This window comes from Lonchura striata, chromosome 3 (assembly GCF_050655825.1).
Source record: "Lonchura striata isolate lonStrDom1 chromosome 3, ASM5065582v1, whole genome shotgun sequence".
Taxonomy (NCBI): domain Eukaryota; kingdom Metazoa; phylum Chordata; class Aves; order Passeriformes; family Estrildidae; genus Lonchura; species Lonchura striata.
Genome location: NC_140705.1, coordinates 109,871,517 through 109,897,880, shown reverse-complemented (window position 1 = coordinate 109,897,880; position 26,364 = coordinate 109,871,517). Strand labels below are relative to the sequence as shown.

Sequence of the window (26,364 nt, the reverse complement as noted above, 5' to 3'; positions counted from 1 at the left end):
GATAGAGTGAAAAAAGCCTAGAGAATTTTAAAACAGAAGAATAAGGAATTATTTTCTCCCTGTGAGTGAGATGTGTGGCAAACTGAGAACAGAACACTGAATCATTAAGTAATAGCAGCATCACATAACTCATATGAAGATAGCACTGAGATCCTTCTTTTAACCAGCTACTTAAAGCTATTGGAAATTCTTCAATGTCAAAAGGAAGGAAATGTTGGACCAGTGATTCCCTTTCAGCCACCTTCAAATAAATTCACCATAATGGCTATTTCACTGGAAATAAAAAAAAAAAGGTGGTTGCTTGACCCAGCAACATTTTGGAACCCATGGCTCTTCTCCAGCTAGCAGTGTTGAATGGAAGCAGGAATATGGCCCTGCTTTCCTCAACAAAGATGTATTAACAATAATGCAGTGCATATTTAATACAATGCTTATATATAAAAGAGTGAGAAGAAGAAAAATAATGACAGACATAAAAATTCTGGAAGAAGGATATTTTAATATAATCTCCAACAAAACAGACATATAAAAGGGAGAAGGTCTGTGGATTTTTCAAATTCTGACCAAATGCTTGAACTCTTCTCAAAGCAATAGTAGATCTGACTTTTATCTCAGTTTGCACATACTAAATTCTGCTAAAGCTTACCAATTTATACGTTACCTGTGTTGACTTTTATAGAAAATTAAAATGCAAAAAAGGGTACAACTTTAATGTTTTTCAACTGATTGCATGTTAATTGTTAATTTGACAAACATATCTTCTGTAGGTTTGAACACCGCAATTCACCATGTACTTCTGTATAATTATGAATTTGACAAAGAATCAAGTATCAGCATGTATATAACGAAATACACATGCTTGAGAATATGTGACTCCTGCCAATATATTGCTTTATTTTTATGTGACCAACCTATACATTTCTAAATGCATTACTATAGAATTATCACTAGCATAAAAAGTGACAGTTTCAATATGGTAGATGTATATCTCAGAGAAATAAACTGTACTTTGCATTGCATTTTTGATTTTAATTTGACATGTAAAAAAATTGTTTCATAACTGGATATTATGCAATAAAATAATACCAAGTCAATAGTGAAATTACATTGCAAATAAGATATAAATGCATTTAAATTTTCACATCTCATTGATATTTCAGAAATATTGGCTCTGTTCTGTTTAAAGCCTATTTAATGTAGTTCTTTCTTCTGAAACCTGCATATTCTGGGAGGGTGTGCATTTTGCACAACAGTTAATCCATTCTACACAACATTTAATCCATTTAAACAAAAAGAAAACAGCTGGGAAATTTTGAACTCTAGAATTACTTTCTAAAATACATTTGGTTTTATATTACAATGCAGTCTCAGTATCCTAATGATCTGATATGAAAATTGTTATTCCTTGAGAGAGGAAAATCTCAAGTGAAATTGTATGGAATTTTATAACCCAGATAACTACTGCTATTGAATGGATATCTCTTGATGTTCAATAGGTTTAGTTAATAAAGCCTCATGCAAATCAATGCAAAAACACTCTACCAACAGTAATAAGCCTTTCCCAGATTAAAGATGTATAAGAGCATTAATACATTAGATAATTTTAACATTTAGAAATGTACAATGAATTCTCATAAACAAACATGTTTGGCAAACTTCTGATTAGTTGTTTCAGTTTTGTTAATCCAAGGTGAAAATACTGAGTGCAAACACTCAGATATCTATTGTCAGAGAAATGGATTTTGCTGTCAAAGTTAGTTTATATGCCATTACCAATAAAACCTGTACATCTGAAGTACTTACTTGTACCTGTTTCTAAACAGAAGAAAAAGGGAAAGAATAAAGTTCTTTTACTGTTTCTAAAAGGAAATAGTGGACTGTGACAAGAATTTCATTTGTTCCCCAGGCCTGAAAAGAGATAAAGAAATATATTAGACTACATTTCAGGTTGCATTGTCAGTTTTAAAACAAATTTCAGAACTACAAATCCAAAGAAATGTAAATATATGCTTTAATATAAATCTTTTAAGACACAAAAATAATTTATCTACTCTTCTACATTTTCATGTTTTTACCCCAACACTGAATGTGGCATCAAAAGCAAGTTTGCCAAGTAGCCCTTTTCAAAAAAGCTTTCCAGTGTTAGTTATTACAATGCTCTAACAATCCCAGCAAGATTGGGATCACACCCAGCTGTGAAGGTACCTGCTTTAATTCTGCTCTGTTTAGAAAGCAAATGGTAATAACCTACAGTCCCTGAGACTTGGGTTTTTTTGGGTCTCTTTACTGAGACCCCTCATTCCCACCCCTGCAGTACTGTCACTAAGGATATTGAGCATTCCCATGCTTTCTATTTATGAAACTTATTTTCCACTCTGTTGGCTTCTGCACACACATATATATTTTTTTTCTTCCCTTCTATATGTGTAGTAGGGCCCTCAGTTTGCTTCTAAGATACTAATATAACAGTTTGAAAGGGTCAGGATCAATAAAGGAAGGAGCAGTAAGGATGCTGACAGTTTTTAAGCCCAGCAGACTTTGGCTTGGCTGACCCTATGCTTCCTCATGTTTCCTGAAGGGCACTGTGTGTGCAACAGTCATGCAGAGAGAGAATACATTTGCATGCAAATGTAGAAAGGATTGTTGGACATCTCAGTTGAAGAGAGTTTAGTAAGGAAGCAACAGAGCACTCAAGTGGGGCTCAGCACACCTAGGTTCTGTGTGAAAGGATCTGACTCAGCTTAATGGTTCTGGGTAAATAATTTCTCTTTGGTTATTTTTCATATGTTTGAAATTTTTTCAGGAAATTTATGTGACTGATGACAGTGTTTATCCCCTAAAGTTTGAAGTGAGACTACATTCTTCTTCTATTCTTCCTCTCTACCTAACTCTACATCTGAAAGTTTTATTTTGTGGGGGCAGGAATGGGGGCATCATAGCCCACATCCCCGCCCCCTAAAAGAAAACTAATTCTCCTCCTTTATCTTGCTAAATTAAAATTTTCAAACTTTATTTGCTCAATGGTTCATTCTGTCAGTGGCTCCATCCCTTAAATCTAGAATGTTTTGCCTTCCCTTACAAGGAACAAAAGCCTTTTTTTTATCTGCTAGGTTGACTCCAAATCCTTCTCAGAACTTGCTGTTGAGCTGTCTCTTGTCTGTGACACATCAGGTCCCTACATATTTGTTGAATTGACATAACCTCTTTACATTTTTATTCTCCTGCTTATACTTAGCAATTTGTTGAGTCATCCAGCCCTGCACTGCCAGGAAGGTCAAATGCTACTCCATTTCTTTTTCACCTACTTAGGGCAGCTCATCTTATCTGACTGAAATTCAGAATAATTTTAAAAGTGTTGACTGTCCTTTGTTCTGCGAGAATATCTTTTATGACTTGGGGTCTAAATAATTGTCAATGTTGATAATGTCTTGTCCCTTCTGAAACTGATGGATGATGCCAGGTGATAGCCACTGGCTGAAAACAATCAGGATGGAAAAGGCATTTGAGAGAGACATTTTTGAAATGGCGTGGTTCAGGAGATGATAATAGGATAAGATGTGCTCTTTTTAATTATATTACCCTATGTCACAGATTGAGTCAGATTTGGGCCTTCTGAAGGCCCAAAATATTTGTTGTAAGACATTTATCACTAACTTTCTTCTGATGAGCTGCCTATAAATCCAGTGTAATTTCATTTGCAAAAAGAAACCTGACAACAGCTTTTCTAAATAAAGAAAACAGGGATCCCAAAGCCTAAGCGTGCTAAGTGTTTGATTTGGATGAGTGTAGGGAGGTTGTTTTTTCAGCCAGTGTGTGTTTACCTGACAGTTTTCTGATAAGCAGTGTGATACCAAAGCCCCACTTTGTAACAGTGTTAACACCATCTGCCAGGTGCAGATAGCTTATTGGAAAATGCTGTCATCAGCACTGAAGTGCTGATGGAAAGCTATTGCTTCAGTAACCACGAACACACTCATATTCTGTCTAACTGGTTGCTGCCACTAAAAACTATTATTCAGGAAAAAAAGAAGCACAGGTAATTTTTCTTTATCATAATAAATTTTAGGTTTCCTTGCAGTGCCATTGTTTATTTATTGCTTTCTGCTTCCTGCCAGTTTTACTTATCTACACTCTAGAGTGAACTTTATTACCTTCCTATGATTGCTCTCGGTAGCTGATTTGGTGACAAAGACTCATAGAAATTTTCATTAGACCCTGACATAGTGAAATACTTGTTAAGGATATTCTCTTTGCCAGGCACAGTGGGCCAGTTGGCCTCCTGGGGCAGGGGTACAGTGCAATCATTTGAGTTATCTTTACTTGATTTCAACTGTTACAACTAAATTTGTACCAGATGAAAACCAGGACACATAGTTTGAAGAAAATCTATACAGGAAAATTTGTATCATCAAGGAACCTCATTCAAATGCATTTGCTTAAGAGTAAAATAATATACTATGCAGGTTGCACAGCCATGCATGCCCCAGATATTCACAGATGGTGGCTTAGTAAAACAGAGAGCCTTCATAGTTTTTCACTGCAGCATTGAGCTAATTAGAAATACATGTGAAGAACCTCAAGTGTTTAGAACAGATGAGAACATAATGTAGTATAGCTGAAGCCAGAATTAGTTTTCATTTGCATCAGTGTAATGTGGACTAAAGCTATTTTGACTTCAAAATGCTGTACTGGAGATTTTGGTTTGGCTTCTTATTTTTTGGCAGGCTTTACCCTTCTTCTGCAGGATGTTCTCTCTTGCTTTAATGAAAGCTAGGATGTCAGCATCAGCCTGGCTGTCTCCAGTCAGAGGAATAGATGTACTTGAACTTGGTGGTGGAGTCCTGAAATAAGAAAGTATGCTTGTCAACTTAAGGGAGCAAAAAGGCTAATTTTTCCGTCTCTTCTTTTTTTTCGCCACAAAGGATTTTATTCTTTAGATGCATTGTTAGATACAGAACAGTTTAGCAGAGAATTGATCTCAGGACCTCTTAATTGCCTTATGTAGGTTCCTAAGATAAGTCACCATCCCTTTGGTGTGGGAAGGTTACCTGCTTATCAGCTATAGACTTCTCACAAAGGGTTAAAAATATTGTAGTGCTGAGCTAAAAACTTAATTCCCAAGTGGAAAAGCCTAATGTAGTGAGTTTACCAAGGAAATGATGGATGTGACTATGCCATGTGTTGGATTGCTTCAGGCTGCTATACATCTGAATAAATGAATAGAATTTTTGCCTACTATGGGGGAATTAAGTTGTCGTACATACACAGAAGTAAAGAATCAGTGGTACTCAGGACATCTCCTGACAGACACAAATCCTTTGTGCTGCTGAATGTCCAGTCTCAGCTGAACTCATGTACTTGTGCTGTCAAATCATTGACTTTTATCAGATCCTCTGGTGGTGTAAGATGATGTAATACCATGAAGCTGTTCTGATCAGCTGAGAAAGCTAAGAATGTCCACCTGCATCTTTAACCTTATTTAAAGATTGTGCACTAATTGGGAGATGAGGAATACAAGGACAAGGGGAACTGAAAGGAAAAACTTATTTTTTACATATCATACCTCTGTAATTATAGTTATTTTTACTGTTTGTTACTGACTATAGCAGTAGGTGGTTTGTATGACTGACATATGCAGCAGTGTAATATCCTTGTCATTGTGCTATTAATTGTCAGTTGCTAGACCAGTGAACCAAAATGGAAAAACAAAGAAGAAATTACTCTGAACTTAAAACTCCCCTATTTTTATGCAATTTACAAGGCAATCACAGAACACCAGTAAGGGACTGTTCTTGACTGATTTTCATTTACTTCTCAAAAATATAATAAATAAAAACCCACAGTATATTGAGAAGGTACTCTCTAAATTCCATTTTAGTTTTATTCCATTTTAGCTTTATTTTTCTTCTGATCTTCTTAAACCCAAATGCAATTTAACATATTAGGTTTTGGGGGATGAAATTTTCCATGATTTTTTTCTGCTCTAGAAATGGATTGTTTTGGAAAATGAAAGAAAAAAAGAAATTATGCTTTCTTCTTACTAATGCAGTAAGAAAAACAGTAACTTGAACATATTTTCCTATGGGCATTGATAGCCAGAACTGTTGAGCACAATAAGAATATAACTTCTGGAAGTAGAGTGACTTGGCATAATGTTTCAGTGGTAGAAAAGAATGTGGAAATAAACACACTAGAAAAAAAAAGAGAGGCTCAAAACCCTAGTAATTTCTGTTAACTTGATAAGCTAATTTTCACAAACTAGTACCTCTTTTGAGAAAACATGACATATAACCTTTGCCAAGCCTGAAACTGTTGCTATTTTATTTTAATAGAATAATTTGTGGGTAGGAGATGTAAAATATCTTAAAGACAAAATCACAAGTATGAAAAGATCTCTGCCTAGTTCCTGAATTCTACAATTCTGCAATACATACACACTCTGATTTTTCATATTTTCAAATGTTTTTATTTACTCTCTTTCAGATTATCTTTCTCTGGGAAGGCACAGTCATGAATATTCATAAGCTTATAGAGGAAAAAAAAGCTTCAGGCCAAACACAAAACCACCTTTGTAATACTGATGATGCAGCAGATTGGTGTAAAGCTATATGGCAGCCTGCAGTTTGTTTGGAAGTTGGAGGAAAATCTTCAATTTGTAAATTTTGTTTGTTTTTACATTTCAAGGAGACTGTTTTTAAATAGACTGATGGAGGATTGTGAAGGCATTATATTATTTTGTACTTTGCTTTTTCCTCTGAGTAGTCAAGGTACAATTCCTACCTTGTTTTTAAAGTTGGGCTACCAAAAGTGACTGAATTATTTTTCACAGCTGGATCTTCATTAGGGCTGTCTCTACTGGTATCTGAAAAACTGAATGGGAAATTAAAAAATATGAAGGAAATAAAGAACAGAAAATAGCCCTTGTGTAGGCAATATTAATACATACACTAATGAACTACAAAGATGTTTTTCAAAATTTAAAAAATCAATATAAAACACTTGTTTACTGAAAGAAGATTTTCAGTTTAATCCATATGATGATGATGTTTATGTAGAGAATGTGGCTGTGAAAGAATGACAAATACCTTCAAAAAAATATCCTTTTAGTATTTGCCTTCTAAGTGCTGTAAAGCACTTTGATATATCTGATGTACAGTTTGTAATGATATATTTAGTTCTTAAACTGAGCATTAGCCAAGTTTGGCCCTTGCTCATTTTCTATTCTTCCTTTAGTCAGGCAAAATTGTTATCAAAATCAGTGAGAGACTGGGTAAAAACTCAGTGAGGGCTTTGGGATGGGGCTTCTTGATGACAGCCAAATATATTGCAAACAGCTGCCGTGCATTCCTGTCTCACAGATATCATTATCAAGGAAGCTCACTGCTAGGGAGGCAGTCTTCCACCTCTGGATATCTAAGGACTCTCTGCTTTTCCTGATGGTTGCATGTACTGCCAGATCTGGTGCCAATCTTGGAGTGGAAAAAGTAAATTACTCAGTGTAAGGATTTTTCCAGTAGATGGCAGGATTGGCAAGTTCTTGTTTTTCTAACTCTGCAGTAGTTTGTTCATTGTTGGCTGGTGAATTGATATTTCTGGCAGAGAATTTGAAAAGGGAAAGAAATTTATTACTAAAATTTTACTGTATTACACCGTGCCAGGTTCAGTTTTGTAGAAGATATTGTGCCCAGGAGTATAAGTCATTTTCAGCTGAACAGCTCCAGGTTTGCTGAATGATTGTCTTTAACTCCTTGAGTCCCACACCATTCACACCTGCCTAATTCAACTAAAACAATATCTTATTTAATGTCAATAATATTCTGTATTTTATTACACCTACATATTACAAGAGCTAGAAAGGATGTGTGGTGTTATTACCTACTGTGTGGTTTAACAATATCTGGGAACCTCATATTGTCATTATGCTTTAGAATTTCCTGAACATTTTTCACACTGATTTGGCAGTTCTTAAAAATAAAGTGATTTATGTTTTAAATTCAGTTTTCTAAAAGGCTTCTGTGTCTGTGCCCTGAGATACTGAGGCATCCAAGTCATATAACCGAGGTTTAATAAATTGCTACACATCAACTGAACCATAGCAACCATCCCTGACTCTATTCTTAGCCTATAACAAACATAATGTGACTTAATGTGATTCTTTTTCATTGCTTTCTTTTTATTAAAATAAGCATCTTTGCTTTCTCTTTGTCATGCACAAGATATATGACTACAAATACTGTGAGTCAGCTGAAGCATTTTAAGTTGCAGTAGTTTATATATTTGAACTACCTCTTTTTTTTCCATTGAAATTGAAAAAAAATATTGCCCACAATGTTAAATGCCCATTTGAAAGAGGATTTAGATTTAGACTGATTTAAACAAAACAAAACAAAACAAAAAAACCCAAGCTATATACTACAGGTGTGGCATGGTTCGAACTCTAGGGATGTCACTTTCAAGTACATTCCTGGACCAGAGGACAATATGGCAAAACTTGCCTTAGGGTGCTCTGGGAGAATTTGGCACAGAAAGCAATATTAAAAATCCCACTTAGACCGAGTGAGATGATGCCCAAAGTCAGGAAATTAACATTACTGCACTTAGAGATGGACATTTATCTCCTATCCTGTGCCTGTGTGGTTGCAAGCAGACATTTTTCTTGTGGGATGCAAACTGTTCTCCTGCAAATTAAGGAAATTTAGAAGGAAGATTATAACTATTTTTTAAATGACTGGAAGTTGTGCTTCCACATAAGAGGTTAACTATTAGTGTACTAATCTAATAAATGAGCCCATCAGTTTCGCACAACTCAAATCTATCTCTTATATCCTAGATTTCTCTAATTCCTAGGCTAGAGCGATGGTCATGGGGATAACTTGCATCCTTCAAGATGATGAAGCTTGAATACTGACATTGCAAGATAGATTGAATCATAAGGCTACAAAAGCTGTGCAGTGGTTTGTACATTCAGATGCAACTTGTTCCTAGCCTGTTCTTAGAAGTCAGGATACTCCTTATTCATCTGAGTGTTAGATGCTGTTCTAGTAATGCAAAAAATGGAGAAATGTTCTAGTAATGCTTTAGATTTAATGGAAAGTCATATGCCAGCATGGGGTGGAGGCAATGATACCCGTCACTGTGTGACCAGCATGAAGGTCACAGAGAGCATCTCAGGATGCTCCAACAAAGCCAAACAAAACCATGCCTGACACACTTTAGTGTGATGAAAATCTTCTTCAAGTAAGGGGTTGATCCAGAGATCTCTAGAGGTGCCATTCAACACTTCTCTAATGTGCAAACAGACATACCTGTATCACATTTTGGATTTGGGTGCACATACAAGGTATGTAAGTCTTGCTTCTGTCTGCCATCCAAGCTTTTACTTCTAACATTATTCAGCTTGTTTTGACAGTGTATAATTCCCATTTTCATTCTCAATCAATCTGATTTTTCCATTAATTGAATTTAAGAAATCCCAAAGGCTGTTTCCTGACAGCTTCAGTAAAATTCCTACTTTTTCTGGAGACTAAAGATAGTCTGTGAACTTTATATGTCTATTTGCTTTCATAACCTAGTACCTGATGTTTCACCCAGTGGATAACTTTCTTTTTCTGGGGGGTGATGGGGGGAGAATCCTCTGCTGTGGGTGTATTTCTCACTCAGGCATGGGGCAGGGGTCATAGAGATGTACACAGGGTTGCAGCAGCTTTTCCCTTGCTGCAGGAACCCAAGGACCAGAGACAACTGGCCCATGGACTGATCAGCTCCATCAAGTACCCAGGGTAGAAGAGCTGCAGAGATGATGCATGTCATGGTATGAGTGCTTAATCTGGCAGCTGGAAAATAATGGAAAATCAGGTAGATTGAAATGGAAATTGAAAATTTGAAGGTATGGAACATCTGTAATGTTAAGAAAACCTCAGCTGCAGTTGTCCAATTATCTGAGTTTTGGACATGAGGGGAACAGATGTTCAGTGTACAGACAGGAAAGATTCAAGCTGCTTAATGCTGAGCATTTTAGTAGTTGGCTACAAAATTAGATTTGGCCTAACTTGCCAAATTCATAGATAAATTGTTCCAGTTGTTACCAAAGAATGTGAAAACTTTTGAGATGTCACTAATTGATGATGTTATTCCCAGATTATGTTTTTATCATTATGTAACGCTGCAGAAAATTGGCAGGGATAAAAAATTATTAGACAGAAAGTGCTGTAAGATATGTAAACATTGGCCTTGTTTTACACAACATTAGTATAGGGAGCAACTTTTGGAATCTAGGACAATAATTTTTAAAACAATCTGATGCTCAGAGTCATCAGACAACATGAAGATTTATTTGAAAATGGCTCCAAGGGAATTTAAAGTGACAGGAGGATTTTGAATAGGAAACAGAACAGCTGAGGAGTTTGAGGTTGAGCATACTGAGGGTCTTGCTGGAATAGGACAAATGAGATTCAGTAAAAGGAAATGAGTGAGGTTAAGAAAGATTTGACTGAGATAAAAAGGAATGCATTCCATCTAAGAGAAGGAAAAAAATCCAAAATTTCATAAGATTTGAATAACTATCAAACATTTGTATGATTCAAAGAGCATACAAGAACAGTGCAACACGACCAAAACAAAATGTTCAGTGAGAGAAGCAATTTGAATAGACAAGGATCTGATAAATTCCTTAAATGAAAGCCATTGTAGGAAAGACTGTATGAGGAAGAACAAAAGGCTGTGCTCAAATTCTGAATGTGTGGAGCACATATGGAGTGCTGAGCCCGACATGCATTTTCAGACTTCTTGCAGACTTGACAGGAATCCATTAAGAGACATGAACATATATTCAGTGTGAGTTGCAGGTAGCACCACAGCTTTCAGACCTCACTGACTGAGGCAGTAATGGTCACTATTCAACTCTTTTATTAACAGAGACTAATTTTGACACTTTAACACTTCAGCCATTTTTTCAACTGAAAAAAGAGACATATTTGGCCATGAATCAAGTGCCATTTAGGTGTGTGTATCCTTCTTAAGACTCAAAATGATCACCAGCCTCCATTCTCTGCTATTTTAATTATAAGTTAACTTAATATAAAATAAAATATGAGCTTTCCCAAGGCTTAATTTTCTCTAGAAACATGACTAAGGTGTGTCAAACAATAACAATGTACACAAGTCATACATTAGAAGGTGATCAAAAGACTTTGTTCAAACACATACAAAGATTAGGAATACACCTGTGTCTTTTATATGCTGAGTTATTGAAATTATGTTTTCTAGCCCTAAAGATTGTATTAACATCCATTCCCATTCAGGATGGATGGTTTTACTGCATGCTTACTCTGTCAAGAATCTTAGAATTTAGCCTACTAAGTTTTAGATCTTATATCTATAAGATATAGAATATCACCTGTTAACTGAATTCCATCTTGGAAACAGGCTTTATTTACACCACATTATATCAAACATAATTTATGTCAGCTTTTGCTTTGGTGGCTGGCTATTCTGCTGGGTGAAGATAGCAATATCATTTCCAAAGAAAGATATGGTTGATTTCCATAAAAGTTAGAAAAAAAGAGCCATTTGTGTCTCAGGAAAAGATGGGCCTGTAGCCTGGATTCATTCTACACAATTATGGGAAATGGTAAGTAAAGTTCCTGTGACAACTGGGGCCTAGGAAATCCTTGGGAAATAAATATTCTACTATTTTATTCTTTTAAAGTCTGTGAAATTTGAAACCATTACTCTAAAATGTTATTGACTCGGGTAGGGGAAAAAGTAAATTTTCATGCACAGTGGGAGGTTAAGCCTGTAGCTCCTGCCTCAGAAAAAGCAGAAATAGTGTTTCTACTTCCATATATATGCCACTAGAAATGTACCTGAGTAAAATATGTTTAAACAGCCTAACATAAAATAAGATCAACTTTCTAGAACCATAGGAATGAAAGAGTGCTTGACTTTTAAAGATTTTTGCAAGAATATTGATAGAGTTGGGAAAATAAAACTACATTAATCCCAACTCTCTCTACAATTTTAGTTCCAGAAGATAAATAATCTGCGTCTGTGATATTTATGCAAGGATCATCCAGTCAGCCTTAGTCAATATGCCCATTACTTAGACACAGAGAAACTATTCACTGTAAAGAACATCTTTTTGCAGGGAATCATGTGGGGCAGTACAGGACTCCGAAGTAAACTTGGCAGCTGAAAGCAACCATGCACCTTTCCCCATTCTAAAATGTCAGATGGACTTTCCTTAGACTTGTCCTCCAGTAATAAACATGAACAGTAAAGGCATTTGATAGAAAAGCTTAAAAAAAACCATAAAGAAATCAGTTATGCAATTTTGTTTCTGAGCTAGGATAGGGAAAGGAGGATTCACCACTGCTGGAGGCCAGTCCCCATTGCACTGGAAAGTACCTGGGCATTACTACATGATCTTTTCAGTTCAAGCATTTTTAATTAGAATGCAAAAGGTATTGCTCTCCTGAGCAATGCATCAGCACACCAACTGAAATTTGTTGTTCCCAAGATCAGTGGGGCAAAGAGGTTGTGCAAAAAGTGCTTAGTTCAAAGGACGGTACAGACAGTGACAGTCATGGATTGCTGGAGCTAATTTTCCTGATTTGCTAAGCTAGACCAAAAATGCTCTCATGTTCTGTTCCTGGGCTTTTCTCTAGGACAAGTAACCTTCAGCCTGAGGCCAGAAATGAACAGCACAGATTAGGCCTAAAACCTGTCAGCCATTTGCAAAGTGATTAATGCCTAAGTCTTGAGAGGACACAGAGCAAGAACCAAAGCAAAGTAGAGAAGACTGGAGTTGGTTTTCATCAGTTTGAGAGATCAGAAAATGTCTTCTCAGAAAACTTTAGAGGACAATGTCTATCATTTCCTGTACTGATTATGGAGCATTTACTACAGATACATGAGAGTGTTAAATAAAATTTAGAAGCTATTTTACAGTTTTAAGAAAACAGGAAAACATCACTTATGCAGATTGCTGTCATAAAAATGTAGGTAAAGGCACTCATCAGAGAAATGTTAATTGCATAACAAGGAGGAGAAGAGAGATGCAGGAAAAGAGGCCAAGAGAAAGATGGCAAGGAAAAGAGGAAGAGGGAGGAAGAAAGGAAGAAGGAAGAGGACAGAACACCTCCATTTATTGTCCTTGAATATGGAAACCTGTACAGTTAGGTATGTGGTTTTTTGCACAATACTTTGCCTGATCATTATGAAAAACCTATTACTGCAAATTTAAATAAGAACTTTTGAAATCAGAGGTGACTGTTGATGAAACAACCAAGATGATTACATTTTTCTCCTGTAGATGACACAGCACCATCTTACAATATCAAATATAATACCATTGTGGAATAATGTGCTGCATAAATGTACTACTACAACATTTTTCAGGAGCAAGTGTATCTAGGATATATACAAAATAATTTTTTTAATCTGTTTTGAAGTCCCCTACATACATCCTAAAGGAGATATAATTTCCTCATACACAAAACTGACTGATAACAGGCTTGCCTTTCTTAGCTGTTAAGGGGCCCATAAAGAAAGGTTTCCAAGGTTCCAAGACCAGCATGTCAAAAGAACTGAGGTCCTACCTTCAATAGGACTTCCAAATAACTGAATGATAAAATTTAATTTTCTAAACAATTGTTTCTATTGTAACTGAAAATACAGTGTTTCAGTGTGATATTTGAAAAGCGTTCTGGACAACTTCACTTTTATTAAAAGTGCATTTTTCTCATGTAAGGAAGGAAGAGAAAAATAAACAATTTACCTGATAGGTGATAGATGCTGTGAGGATCTGATAAACTGTGGATAAACAGTGACAGTATTTGGTGAGGTAACCATCTCTGACTTTTCCTGCTGGGTTTAGATTGAAAAACAAAATTATGAGGCTAGGATTTTTTAAAAGTGCTTCATATTGGCCTATGCATTTCAGCAATAACAAGGTAAGCAATGACTAATTCAGAAAACACAGAGCCTGAATCACACAGTATTTTCTCCACTTGTACAAACACTTCTGAACAAAGAGAAAAGTATTTAGGACTGTTTCAAATATTTTTAAGCTCAAGTTACAGGTTTTTAATATGTAACAGCATATGTTCACTGATTCAGTTTCTTAGGGAGCTCAGATGTATAGATAGGTCAAGATCTAAGAAATTAATCCCAATTATGTTTTCCAGTTTTCTAATCTTCTACTGATGAATCATGAGAGGTTGAATCCTGGAACTCTCCTTTTAAGGGATGGAGAAAGATGTGCTGCTGTGGATTCAAGAATATTACTTGCAGTGCTTTGTAAAGCCTAAATATTTACACAGGAGGGTGACTAAAATGTTATCCTCTTTGCCACTAATATAGATAGGGATTTTAACTGGAAAAGTATTTGTGTTAACTTGCAGTTAAGCTGCTTAGGTGGCAGTGTATGGATAACTAAGTTCCCTAGGTTAAGTTCTGTATTTATTTTAAGCTGTTTTCTTAAAAATATGGTTTAAATTTATACTAATGAGAATTAACCAAAATATAAGCTAAAATATTTTTTGCTTATAACAACTTTTCCTCAAGGAGTAAATCTTCTCTTCCAGTTAATAATTAATGAAATGGGATGGACTGCACTCAGCATTCTTTTTCATGAGGCTGATGTGTTTCATGGCTGAGCTCTGCTGTGAGTTGCTATGCCACTACTTGCAAGTCATTAAAAATATGTTAGAAGGGGAGCACAGGTTGTTTCAGCAGAGTGTAGTTTTCAGACTGATTGTGGTATGAACTTCCAATATGCTGGTTAAAATGGCAGGTCTTTAGTTCATTTTTACATGAGACATTGTATTAGAGCACTCTGTGCTTAAACACTGGTTAACTTCAGCTAGAGAGTGAGAAAACACACTGTGCTGGGAGCTGATGACCCTCTGGGAGCCTAGGGAAGCTGAAAAGTTATTAGAGTCTTTACAAGCAAAGGAAGCTAAAAATTAACTATAGTTGCTGCAAAAAATGCTAATGAAATAATAGTTTTGCTAGTAGTAAAAAATATTATTCTTTGTAATCTGATAATATTCTTTCAGAGTTGTTGGCATTTTGGGCCCATACTTCCCTAGTAATCAAGTTGTTTGGGAGAACATCAAAAGAGAAAATAGAGCAGGAAAAAAATGGGTTTGTTTAATTTTTTTTAGCTTCACACAAGTATAACTCACATTATTTTTGTCCAGTTAACTTTGGCATAAGTACAGGTGAACCAGACCCTGAATTCCATCCTTCATACTCCTTTTAAACTAGTCAATTAACTACTTCTTTGAGAAATTATTGAAGATATTATATTTATATGAAAATGGAAGAAATACAAAATTATTTCATACCTGGAATTTTTTTGCCTCTTCAGCCCACCAGATTTCAAAGTCTTTTTGCAACTTCATCTTCACTTTTTCCATAAGAAGCTGCAAGTGCTCAATCTCTACCTTCAGCCCTTTGAAGCGACTGTACACTGTTTTATAGCTAATAAGAGAAGAAAAAAGTGTATTACAGATTTTCCAACATATATCTGAATAAAGGTTAATCCTACATAGAACTGTTAGAGATTTAAACTATAAAATAATGTATAATAATCAGAGATGCAGAGGACACGAGACAGATGGTAGAAGGAAACATCTCATATTTTACAAAAGCTTCATAGGACAGTAAGTACAAGAAACTTATTCCACAAACCTTTTATTTCATAATGAAGTTAGTGAAATTCAAGTGGGATCAACATTGATAGACAGTAAAAATATGTGTTTGATCAACTATGAAAATTACTTCTTTTGTATTCTCAACTTGCTACCATTAATAAATAACTGGTACCTTGGATTCAGATAGGAGCTGAGACTGGTTCCCCTGCCAGATGGAAGCTTCATTACCCTCTTGGCTATTAGACACTTGGAGATTTACCAGGAGTAAGAAAGAGCCAGAATTTTCCCCAGAGATTGTGAATAACAAGCACTAGCAAAATATTTCATACTGACATTCTTGTATCTATTTTTTTATCTGTTTGGCAAGGGTTGGTTAACCTATGTATTCTGTGTATTATTTACACTTAGTGAGTCCTAAATGTTCTCTTTAGGTCAAGAAAGGCAGGACTTTTCTGAATCCACCCAAAAGGCTCACAATACATTTGGATTCAAGCACCAAGTTGCAAACACTAATCCTCAGGGAGGACATTTAGCTGTTTTTATTTATTTTTAACCTTTAGCTCAAGAATAAATTTTCCTCTCTCTTCTACTGTGGCATCTGATAGACAAACCAACAGCACATACACAAATTTAGAACTATTAGTGAACCACAAAGCTGATATTTTTAAAATGTCAGAGAAAACCCTGAGGGTAGCTGTGTGTGCAGAATTGTAATTGGAATATACTATCAGTATAATTTATCTTCTGAAGGATGGTAGAAATCTGAGGCAGAAGTAGTACCTTTTTTTTTCTTCTTCAATTTGCATTCGAAGTTTCTCTTCTACTGGATCAAATGTTAGCTCTTCAGAAGGATTTGAAACAGCTGTAGGGTAAAGGATCAGATTTAAGCAATGGCTATATGGTGTCCAAAGAAGCAGCTTCTAATTAGAATAAAAACTATCTTTTTAGAGGCAGTTAACAGAACTGGGGTGATTAACCATTTCTCTCTTCTGGAAATACTTCTTCAAATTCCCTGTTTAGGCCTAACTTAGTAGAGGACATAGTCAGTAACTAGTGATTTGAATCAAATTGCTTATAATTAGGCTTTTTATCATTAAAGATTGGAACATTAATTTTAGATATAAATAAAAGGAAGGAAGTTAAACATTCATGTTTGGCATAAAACACATCCAATGTGTTCAACCACTTTTTGCAATGGTTTTGGCAACAAAAACAAGACCAGAAGCTGTTGCAAAAAGAGGAGACGCTAGTAGCTCTTGAAAGAGAGATTAACTTTAGAAAGCAATAAATTAGTATTAATACAGAAAATATCCTGAAACTATGTGAGAAAATTTTCAAGGTAAAGCCTGACTAAGGAAATACCTTAAGAATAGCCTAAGTTAGCTTAAGAAAGCAGCTTATGATTTCTCTATCCTGTAACAGAGCTAGTTAAGATGCAATACACAATATGCTTATTCTGAGAGATTGTGAAACAGTCTTTCCATCATGGTTTATATGTTCAGTGGTGAAAGGAAATGTAAAGTTACCTACTAATGTTACAACAGTTTCTGTTTCTGGGATGAATGGGAAGAGTTTTACGTTCCCAAAAAAATATGTTTGACCTTTTTAACTAAAGAAAAATTTAAAAAACCAAAAGATTTGCTGTACAATACATACAAGTTTCCACCCCAACTCTTATTTCTGCCAAGAAAATAAATCCTATGTCAGTCTGTCACAAGGCCTGAGGAGTGCACCCTCTTCAAGGAAAGGAATTCTGTCTGGAACAAAAGGGCAGCAGTGACTCCTCTCTGCCTGTCAGCACACCAGCTTAAACCATTAATCTCTTGTAGTAGCACCCTATAGTTTAATACAGATGATGTTGAAAAGCATTTTATTTCATTACTTAGCTGAAGCATGTTAATGCAGACAGTCAAGGTGGACAAAGCTCATGCACAAGTCTCATTTCATACATTGAAAGGCATTGCTGCATGTGATTACAAAGAAGGATAGGGTGAATACATTTGTGGTGGGGAGAGTACCCTTAAAAGATTAAAATATAAACTGCTTGAACAAGTTAACTGTTTGTTAAAGTGAACAAACAAGACAGGAGGCAGAGAGATGATACAACAGTGACATTGTATAACAAGTTTTATCTGAACATCACACATAATAAAAAGGTCATCACAACCATGCCAGGACCTTTAGGAAAGGAGCAAACCTTTCCATGATTACAAGGGATGAGGATTTTCTGATTTCTCACATTTCATCCCCAAAAGAAGGCATAATGTGGGAAAGCACAGCTACAGATGAAACTTGTGGGGAGACACTCACTGCAGAGCTCCTAAGGCTTCATGCTTTTCTGAACTCCATGAACACAGAGCAGCCAGACTTGAGGGAAATGTGCTCTTGTGGAACAAACTGAAATGATTTAGGGAGTTACTGGCTCTCAAGTAAGCCATGCTCACAGACCATGTGAGAATCCTTATTGTGTTTCCATGAATATTCCAGCCAGACCTGGTGTGAGCCAATTTCAGGTTAAAGGGACTTTCCTGAGCACACTGAAGTGCATTTGTCCTATTGGCACAATCTGTGACTGTGTCTGAGTTCAGGAGTCAGAAGCTCTAGCCCCTTATAATGAAGGAAAATAACAGGATGGAAGAGAGTAACATCTTAAAATGTTAATGCTGTTTCTGAAGTGAGCACTTCCCTACATGACAACATCACCATTCTGCTAGTTATTACAGAGTGATACAAGCCAGAGTAGAGCTTTCCTCCCTTGGTTTATTAGGACATCTAGTACTTGGAAAAATATTTTTTATATTAGCTCTGAAAGGTCAGCCAGACTTAGGCAACATTTTGTCACTTTTATATAGAAACAGAAAAAGAATGGTTTTCTTTCTGCTGATTACATGCTGTAGATGGGATTATTTGGTTGCAGGTTACCTTCAGAAATAATAATAAAACCTTTTGTCTGAAATAAAAACCTTTATCATAAAAAGGGTGCAGCATCCTCACCCATGAATACAAGCCTGCCTGTCATCCCTAGCTGGTGATGAAAGGCAGAAGCACAGCTGTGGGCAAGGTGAGCAGCACAGTTTTTGTGAATGGAAAGAGATGAGTATACTGCAAGCTGGTGTGGCCCCAGCAGCAGAAGTAACATCGGATAAATGGCTAAAATTTGCATATCCCTGTGCATATCACTGGACTTGGGTCACAAAAGCAGAAGAGATTTGATCATGGTGTCAGGTGAAGTCCAGTAGCAAGTCAAGTCCAGGGCATGCCTGCTGGAGCACTGCTTTTAAGTTCTCCAGTATCTTTTCCCAAGCTCTTGCAATGTCCATTTCAGTTTCTTGTCTTGCCTGCTCATTGCAGCAATGTTTGTGAGCTGAATAACATTCTGCTCTAAAGACTAGACCTTAGAAATATACCTGCTGTAATATATACAAATGATCATGTCTCTTTCCTGGTGTTCCAAGCAAAAAGACATCTAGAGGCTGGTGGACCATATTTCAACACTTATGTTTCCTGTTACTTCTGCCTCCTCCTCATTCCCTGCTACTTCTCTTCTCCCCTCCCCTTTACCTTTCCTGATGAATCCCTGCAGTGGCCTCTTTCTGCCCCATGGTTTCTGCTGCCTCACACCCCTCTCCTCTTACTAGTCCAGACAATATCAGCTGCAGCTGAAGAAAGGAAGCTAAGGCAGAGTTTACTGGCTCACTGCATCTCATATCTAATGTTAGCATTCTTCAGTACATAGTCTCAGTCATTTTAAAATAATGTTAGAGGGACACTGGATGAATAGACTGTAAAACAGACAAAGCATACTATTTACTCACAAATAAATTTAGACACCTAAGAAAAAAAAATATTTTGGCTACAGCTTTTTTTCCTCTAAAGAGTTTATTTTTATTGTATATATCTGCCTTCTCATGCAGAAAAAGAAGCTATATATTAACCACACATATACAAAGTACATGTAGATTATGAAACACAGAAAAATCACGACATCAGCTTTCCCCACATACATGAAAAAATTTGCAATACATTAAAAGATGTAGTAGAGGTGCTACTGCTAAAATATTAACTATCAGATATAATTTCTACAACTGCACAGAACACAAAGTGGTATCTGCTTTGTCAGTCAGGATTGACTTTTAATTCATTGATTGACAGTTTGCTATATGAAACTCAGCTGTACAGTTTAGCTCTATGCTTTTAGTGCATCAGCTGAGATGATTTAATTCAGTTGGAGTGTAATATCACATGCACTTTTCATGCCCCACTGACTTCTCCTGGGCAACGAATGCAGTTACTGCAATTTAACCCTGGATAATGCAGCCCCAGGTTTCAGGGGTGCAGGGAGGTATGACATGCATGCTTAGGAAAACATTGGCTCTGTGTATACCAGGGGCTTCTGCTGGCATCCAGTTCTGTACAACAGAACTATTTTGGCAGCAGTCAGCAACAAACTGATGAGGAGTACTGGTTTCTTTACATTAACATATCTGCACAGAGAGCTGAGTGGCAAAAATGATGAATCCTAAGTTGCGATGCCTTTTATAAGAATACTGAGTCATAAGATGTAAAGAAGAGACTGACAGTGCTACACTGGGTAGGAAATAGCTGGCAAATTTTATGCTTACTTTAAGGACAACTGTTTTTGCTTCATTTTCATATACAACCCATTTGGTGAAGTGAGCACAGGATACAACTGATATCAGCTGCCTGCACAGAGATGAAGGTGAGCTCTGCATGAGTTGACAGTTCATATGATGTGAGTTTGTAATTTTTGGTGCTTTTTTTCTCATAAAGAAGACTGTAAGAGGCATTTTAAGATATAATTATTTTATTCTAATGAAATGGCCCATTTTGGAATTAGTAAATTTTACATCATGTTCCACATGATCAAACCACACAGTACCAGAGAGAAATTGTAGCACCTGCTAACTGGATCACTACTTCCAAGCCATGTGGAAAGCATGGATGAAACACACTATTTCTAGAATGATACCAAGTGTTATCACCATAGTTTACTGCAAACTGGCAACAACCTGAAATACTCTGGCAGATTCTTGTCTACAGTCAGAAAATTTTGCAAGAAACTCTCTGTGACCCTGAACTTTATACTCTCTGGGGTGCTCATATATTTCTCAACCTGAGTGTATCCTGGAAGTCAAACTCCTAGGGATTTATTGTCTTGTGCCTCAAATAACATTGTGTCTTGCCCTCCAGCTGTACTTTTGCAGTCAAATATTTTCATTTTTTTCACTGGATAGTCTTGTATTTATCTGCTTAAATTTATAGTCACTTGAAGTAACCAAATTTAGAATTGACTTTAGTATTCCATTAATATATTTACTGCATAATTTATCAGCTTTTCAGCTTTTGGCAAACTCAAGCATTAGTTCTTTCAAAATTGAACATATGTTGTAAGTTGATTTTTTTTTTAAAAGGAATACCCATCTATCATTATTCAGCATCATCTTACAAGTAATTCTCCTCCTTTTCTTTATATTTCCCCTGGGCCATGTCAGCCTATGTTTGTCACTGGGCACCATGTGTGTACCTTATACAAAAGAAAAGATGAGTAGGCAAATGTAACTCAGAAGAAGATGAAAATATCCTAATATCTGGATGAGTTTATATTGTGGGTTTAGAGCAATTTACTTAACCCTAATGTAATAGATTTAAAAAATTTTCACCCAGTTTGTCATAGAATACACTGAAACACACTTTCCTATTTTAGGCATTTTACAAGTTAACGGATGTTCAGGGGATAAAGGATATGTATTTTGTTGATTTTGATTTTGATCATTGAATTTAGTAAAAGGGTCCATTGGTATGCTGCTTTATTCTTTGTTTGTTTTGTTGGTTTTTTTTTGGTACCATTGCATTGCTTATTGTTTTACTGGCTTAATACTCACTCAAACTAACTTCCAATGTACACCTGGCAAACAGAGCTACTTTTCCCATTTCAGTGAGTTGTTTTTCCTAAATACAGTCACACTTTAATTCCCTCAAGTTTCTTCTTTGAAACTATTAATCTATATTTTTCTTCCTGAAAATACATGGCATACAAAACAGGAGGTGTTACCTTCATGTCAGCTGCACTTAAGCCATGTAAGCTTCTGAAACCATCATGGCTAAAAATTCCCTGTTGCTTTCCAAATAATACAATTAAACTGGGGGGAAAGAAAGCAACAAAGCAGCTTCAAAGTTTAATATGATCCATACATGCCAGTTAATCTAATGAAACAGTAACATAGCTGGGTCTTAGCCCTATAACTCAGATTCTCTCCTAAACTTAATAAATAATTTTACCATTTGATGACATGTGATTCCTCTTGCATCATTTATCTTGTTCATAGTATTAGATAAAATCATACCTGTTATGTTTGAGTGATCTTTCTCCTCCTCCCAAGGAGTGTGATTTGTCATCCATAAGCTTTGAAGTTATGTAAACATTAATTTCTACAAAATCCAAGAGCTTTCATAGAAAAAAAAAAAAATCTCTTTTCTAAGCTTTGTCATGAGACATTAGGAATACCCCATCATCAATATCCAGACTGCAGTTCAATAAACACCACAACATTTGTAAAGTAGTGCCTAGTCAAGAGAAGAATTTGACTGAGAATGATATAGCAAAACTTCCTAAGAATAAGACATACCTAAAAGTGCTAAAGGTGCAGTCATAAGGAGTGTCACAGATTGCTATGCATGAACTACATACACAGGCATGGGCAGCAAAGTCTGTCCTTGCAGATCACATTTAGGAATGCAATGCACATAGCAACTGTGAGATTAATTCAATAGGCCTAGCGTTCTCTAAAAATAGAGGGTGTTTTACCTGCATTCTGCATAGAACTGTCTGTAGACATAGAGCTGTATTGTGGTTGTCAGTACAAATGCTCGTGACAATGCACAGAAGCATTTAGTCTGGACTGCACACTAAATTTGTAGCAATGTCATTTGAAAGGATATTAATGAAGAACAAGCATACATGCTTATCCTTAACTGCTTCTGTTTCAGCTGTGTATAGATATAGATGGGCCATGAAACTGATGTTTAACTTCAAGTTAGACAATAAAGGAGGTTTTGATCTTGATTCCAGAAGTGAATACTAACCAAACAAATGTAGATGGCTGTACTAGTCTGAAAAAAATTTAATCTTTCTGCTACTTTCATCTTAAAAGAGTAGAGGAGATGGAAAGTGCAAAGGAAAGACATATCATTATTGGTGAAATAAATGGACTATGAGCATGAGGTTGCACTATAAATTATTTAGTTTAACTCTTGGCTTAAATAAGACAAAGGATGTTGGGCTGAAGCTTCTCTATCATGGATCTGATTTTTTGTTTTCTATGCAAATAGCAGAGACATGTGCTAAGACCCCACCTCAGTTAAGTGTAGAATAAAGACAAAAGTATTACAGAAGGTTTAGTTTCCACTCTCCTACATGGCTACTCCACTGGTCCTCTAAAACAATTTCCTAAATGATTTTTTTAGATGTTGGTATGATATATGAGTTTTCCAGAAAATTTCTGAAACTACAACTGTAGGATTTAATGAGATTTTCTCTGACAGTTCAGGAGGACATTTTTGCAAAGACATCCAGTAAATATTGGTATTCTCTTTCTTGAAGACAAACTGAAAAAGAAGACTCATGCCTGCCTCTAGAAGCTAACTTTGGACATAGTAAATCCTGCTAATAAAAGTAATAGAAAAAATAAAACTACAAAACACCCTAAAAGGACTGGAGAGAACCCTGTAGAAATAAAGGTCTGTGTGAGATTGAGGCCTGAAGGGACAGGTGGAAGAAGGAAGAAGTGTCTTCTTATTAAAACATACTCCTTCAATTTTAAATTTAGTTCCTATGTAATACTGGGAAAACCCCAAAACACATTACCTAAGGAGAAACCTCAAGTTTCTTCAAGAGCATCATTGCAGCCTGTCTAGGTGCTACTTTGAATCCACGGCTTTTTTCCTGATTCTGATCATCTTTACAGAAGAACTTGGCAGATACAAAAATAAAAAAAAAACTCTTCAAGAGCTCATAGTTTTAGCCATAAATGATGCTGTCTTGAAGCACAAAATAGCATGCAAAAGCAAGAGAATAAGCTTGTTACAATATGTAGCTTCACAGTTACCAAAGGATATAGTCTAACAACTTGAAATGTCCAAATATAAAGCTTATATATATATATTCAAAATTAATTGTCCCTTACTGTTGCAAGCATTTGATTAAAGATTACTTTGGTAAATATTTCTAAAAGTACCTCATATATTGCAATAATTGTACAAAGCAAATTCAAAAGTATCTGTATCTTTGGCAGAATAAAACTTGTTAAAAAAGGCAAAGCAGTACTGGCTTTGAATTTTCATCCAGTTGTGCTATTGGTATCTTTGTCTTAGCAACAATGAAAAATAAATGTCCCTTTAGCAAGCACAATCTTACCTGCTTTCTGTCACTCAGAATTCCTATTTCCTTAGACTAAATAGACTAAAGAAATTAAACTCATGCCTAAAGAAAATGGCCTTGATGCCACTAGAGGTCATCCTAGGAATAAATATCAGTGTGCTGCATGCGCAAGAAATACAAAACCAGCACTGCTATTTGATACTTCAAGTGCAAAGGTACAGAAGAACATAACACACACAAAGATTGTGAATATCAAAATTTTGAATTCCTAAGAGGAATCTTTCCCTTATTCTGAGACTATTACAAACTGACTACACTGCTCTCTAGCATATTTTAGCCCTTGGATGCCTGGTAGTACTGGGGCCATTGGCTTATCACTTTCAAAAAACAAACAAAAAAAAACCCCAAAAACCCAACCGAGCAAAAAAAATCAACCAACCAAAAAAAAACCAAAACAACCCCAAAAACAAAACAACAAACAAACAAACAAACAAAAAAAACCCAAAAAAAACCACAAACAAAAAAAACCAAAAAAAAAAACACAAACAAAAAAAAACACCAAAAACCAAGAAAAAAACACCTCCTTGAAATCTTGAAATTATGGACATGAGATTATTTCTCTAAAGTGCTTTATTTAGCACATACATATCATTTTTCATCACCAAGAATGATGGTCTTAAAACAGGCCATCTATTATTCTCCATGGACTATGCTGGATTTATGTGGGAAAACACAAACTGCCAGTTTCCTCAGTTTCTGTCATTTTGTGATTGAAAACACTTGTGTCTCTTCATTTCATGGCATTAGTACAGCTCAAGACTCTTCTGCTTCATATGAAAAAAGTTAAATGTCATCTCAGTTACAAGATGCAAAGCAGTGAAAGAAACCAAGCTCATTTTATTTAAATATGGATTTACTTAAAGAACAGATTAACTCTGATGCAAACCAGCAGTTTGGAAGTGCTATGTGCTTTCCATTCACACAGATCACAGCAGATAAGTTCAAGACAGTCATAATTATTGGACTAATTAATGTTATATATGTCTAGAAGAGGCCGCAATGGTTGCAGAGAGGACTACCATACACTTCCTGAACATACCTTATATCCAGAGCAGGTACAAACCATGGGGGACCTGTATTTCTAGTGGTATGAGCCACATTGGAAGGGTTCAGTGACAGGTTGGATGGAACTTTGGGCAACCTAATGTAGTGAAAAATGTCCCTCCCCGTGGCTGGAGGATTAAACCTCCTCTCCAAACCAAATAATTTTGTGACTCTGGGATCTGACACTGGACAACTGGGAGCAGCAGGTCTCCTTTGTAACTCTTCTGATATACATAAAATTGTCAGACAATGTATTTGTGTCTCAGTGTTGGATATGTGCTCGTGGCAGCAGCAAAGCATTGCAGGAATCATTGCTTGAAATCCTTTCCTAAGACTGGCTGGAATATTCCTGCAGGGGTACCCTGATGCATTCATTATACAGCACTGTCTGTCCTCTGTGCTGGTCATGCTCACTCACTTCCAGAAAGGAAAGGTGAGCAAGCAGAATGAAACGTGCTATAAAGAAACACATAGTAAGGAATTAAAAAAGGCATAGACTGATATTAACATTTTTAGAACAGGCATCCAGCTTTGAAAATGTAGGAAAAGATGGTACAGATAAAGCTGTAAAGGGAAGAAAGATAAGCAGGAATTTCCCTATAGTTGCTTAGAACCAAATATGTGTTACAAATCCAAATATAAAAATAACATGCCAAAATCTTTGCTCTCAGGCATTTGCCACACCAAATCAAATATATTTTCAGGGATTGAAACATATCTGCTGTTTCTGACTTACCTCGTTAGTTTGGTTTTTTATGAGGAATCAGTTTTTCAAGGGAATTTTGCTTAAAAAAGAACTTTGGAACAGCTCTTTGAATAACATGAGAAATACAGAAACTTATTTCTATAATTCAAGTTAAAAAAACTGGAAAAACAAGTTGTTTTCCTATTTGCTTTGGTTGAAGTTTTTAATAAAATATTGATAAAGCTCTGCCTTAATACTGAAATCTGTATAAGAGATGCAAATTCCTTACTAAGACCCACATGCGTCCTTTTTTTTTTTTCATTTCAAGTAGATTTACAAAGACAACAGAGTTGGACAGTAATTTGTTCCTAAGAAACCTCCTCAGAAGTAAAAAGGTTTTGCCATCAGGCTCCGCATTTTACAGAAATACTACCTTAAAGCATAAGATAATCCTTAACTAGAATCAAATAAAACACCAACTTTTCTTCTAAAACACTGCAAACCCCAAGGAAGGTTTT

General features: G+C 35.9%; 1 protein-coding gene across 6 annotated transcripts in view; it reads right to left on the bottom strand.

Moving 5' to 3' along the window:
* Positions 1 to 479: 479 nt before the first annotated feature.
* KIF6 (kinesin family member 6) overlaps positions 480 to 26,364 on the bottom strand; it is a 149,719-nt gene continuing 123,834 nt past the window's right edge. For 2 of the 6 annotated variants that reach the window (XM_077781856.2, XM_085576100.1), the window contains 6 exons: positions 16,440 to 16,521; positions 15,351 to 15,486; positions 13,778 to 13,866; positions 6,781 to 6,870; positions 4,732 to 4,841; positions 480 to 1,908 (listed from right to left, as the gene is read on the bottom strand). In XM_077781856.2, the coding sequence (XP_077637982.2) occupies positions 1,892 to 1,908; positions 4,732 to 4,841; positions 6,781 to 6,870; positions 13,778 to 13,866; positions 15,351 to 15,486; positions 16,440 to 16,521 (524 nt within the window). In that variant the 3' untranslated portion in view covers positions 480 to 1,891. Of the gene's footprint in view, positions 1,909 to 4,731; positions 4,842 to 6,780; positions 6,871 to 13,777; positions 13,867 to 15,350; positions 15,489 to 16,439; positions 16,522 to 26,364 lie in introns of those variants that run through there. The other 4 variants (XM_085576097.1, XM_085576098.1, XM_085576099.1 and 1 more) reach the window with 4 other exon arrangements.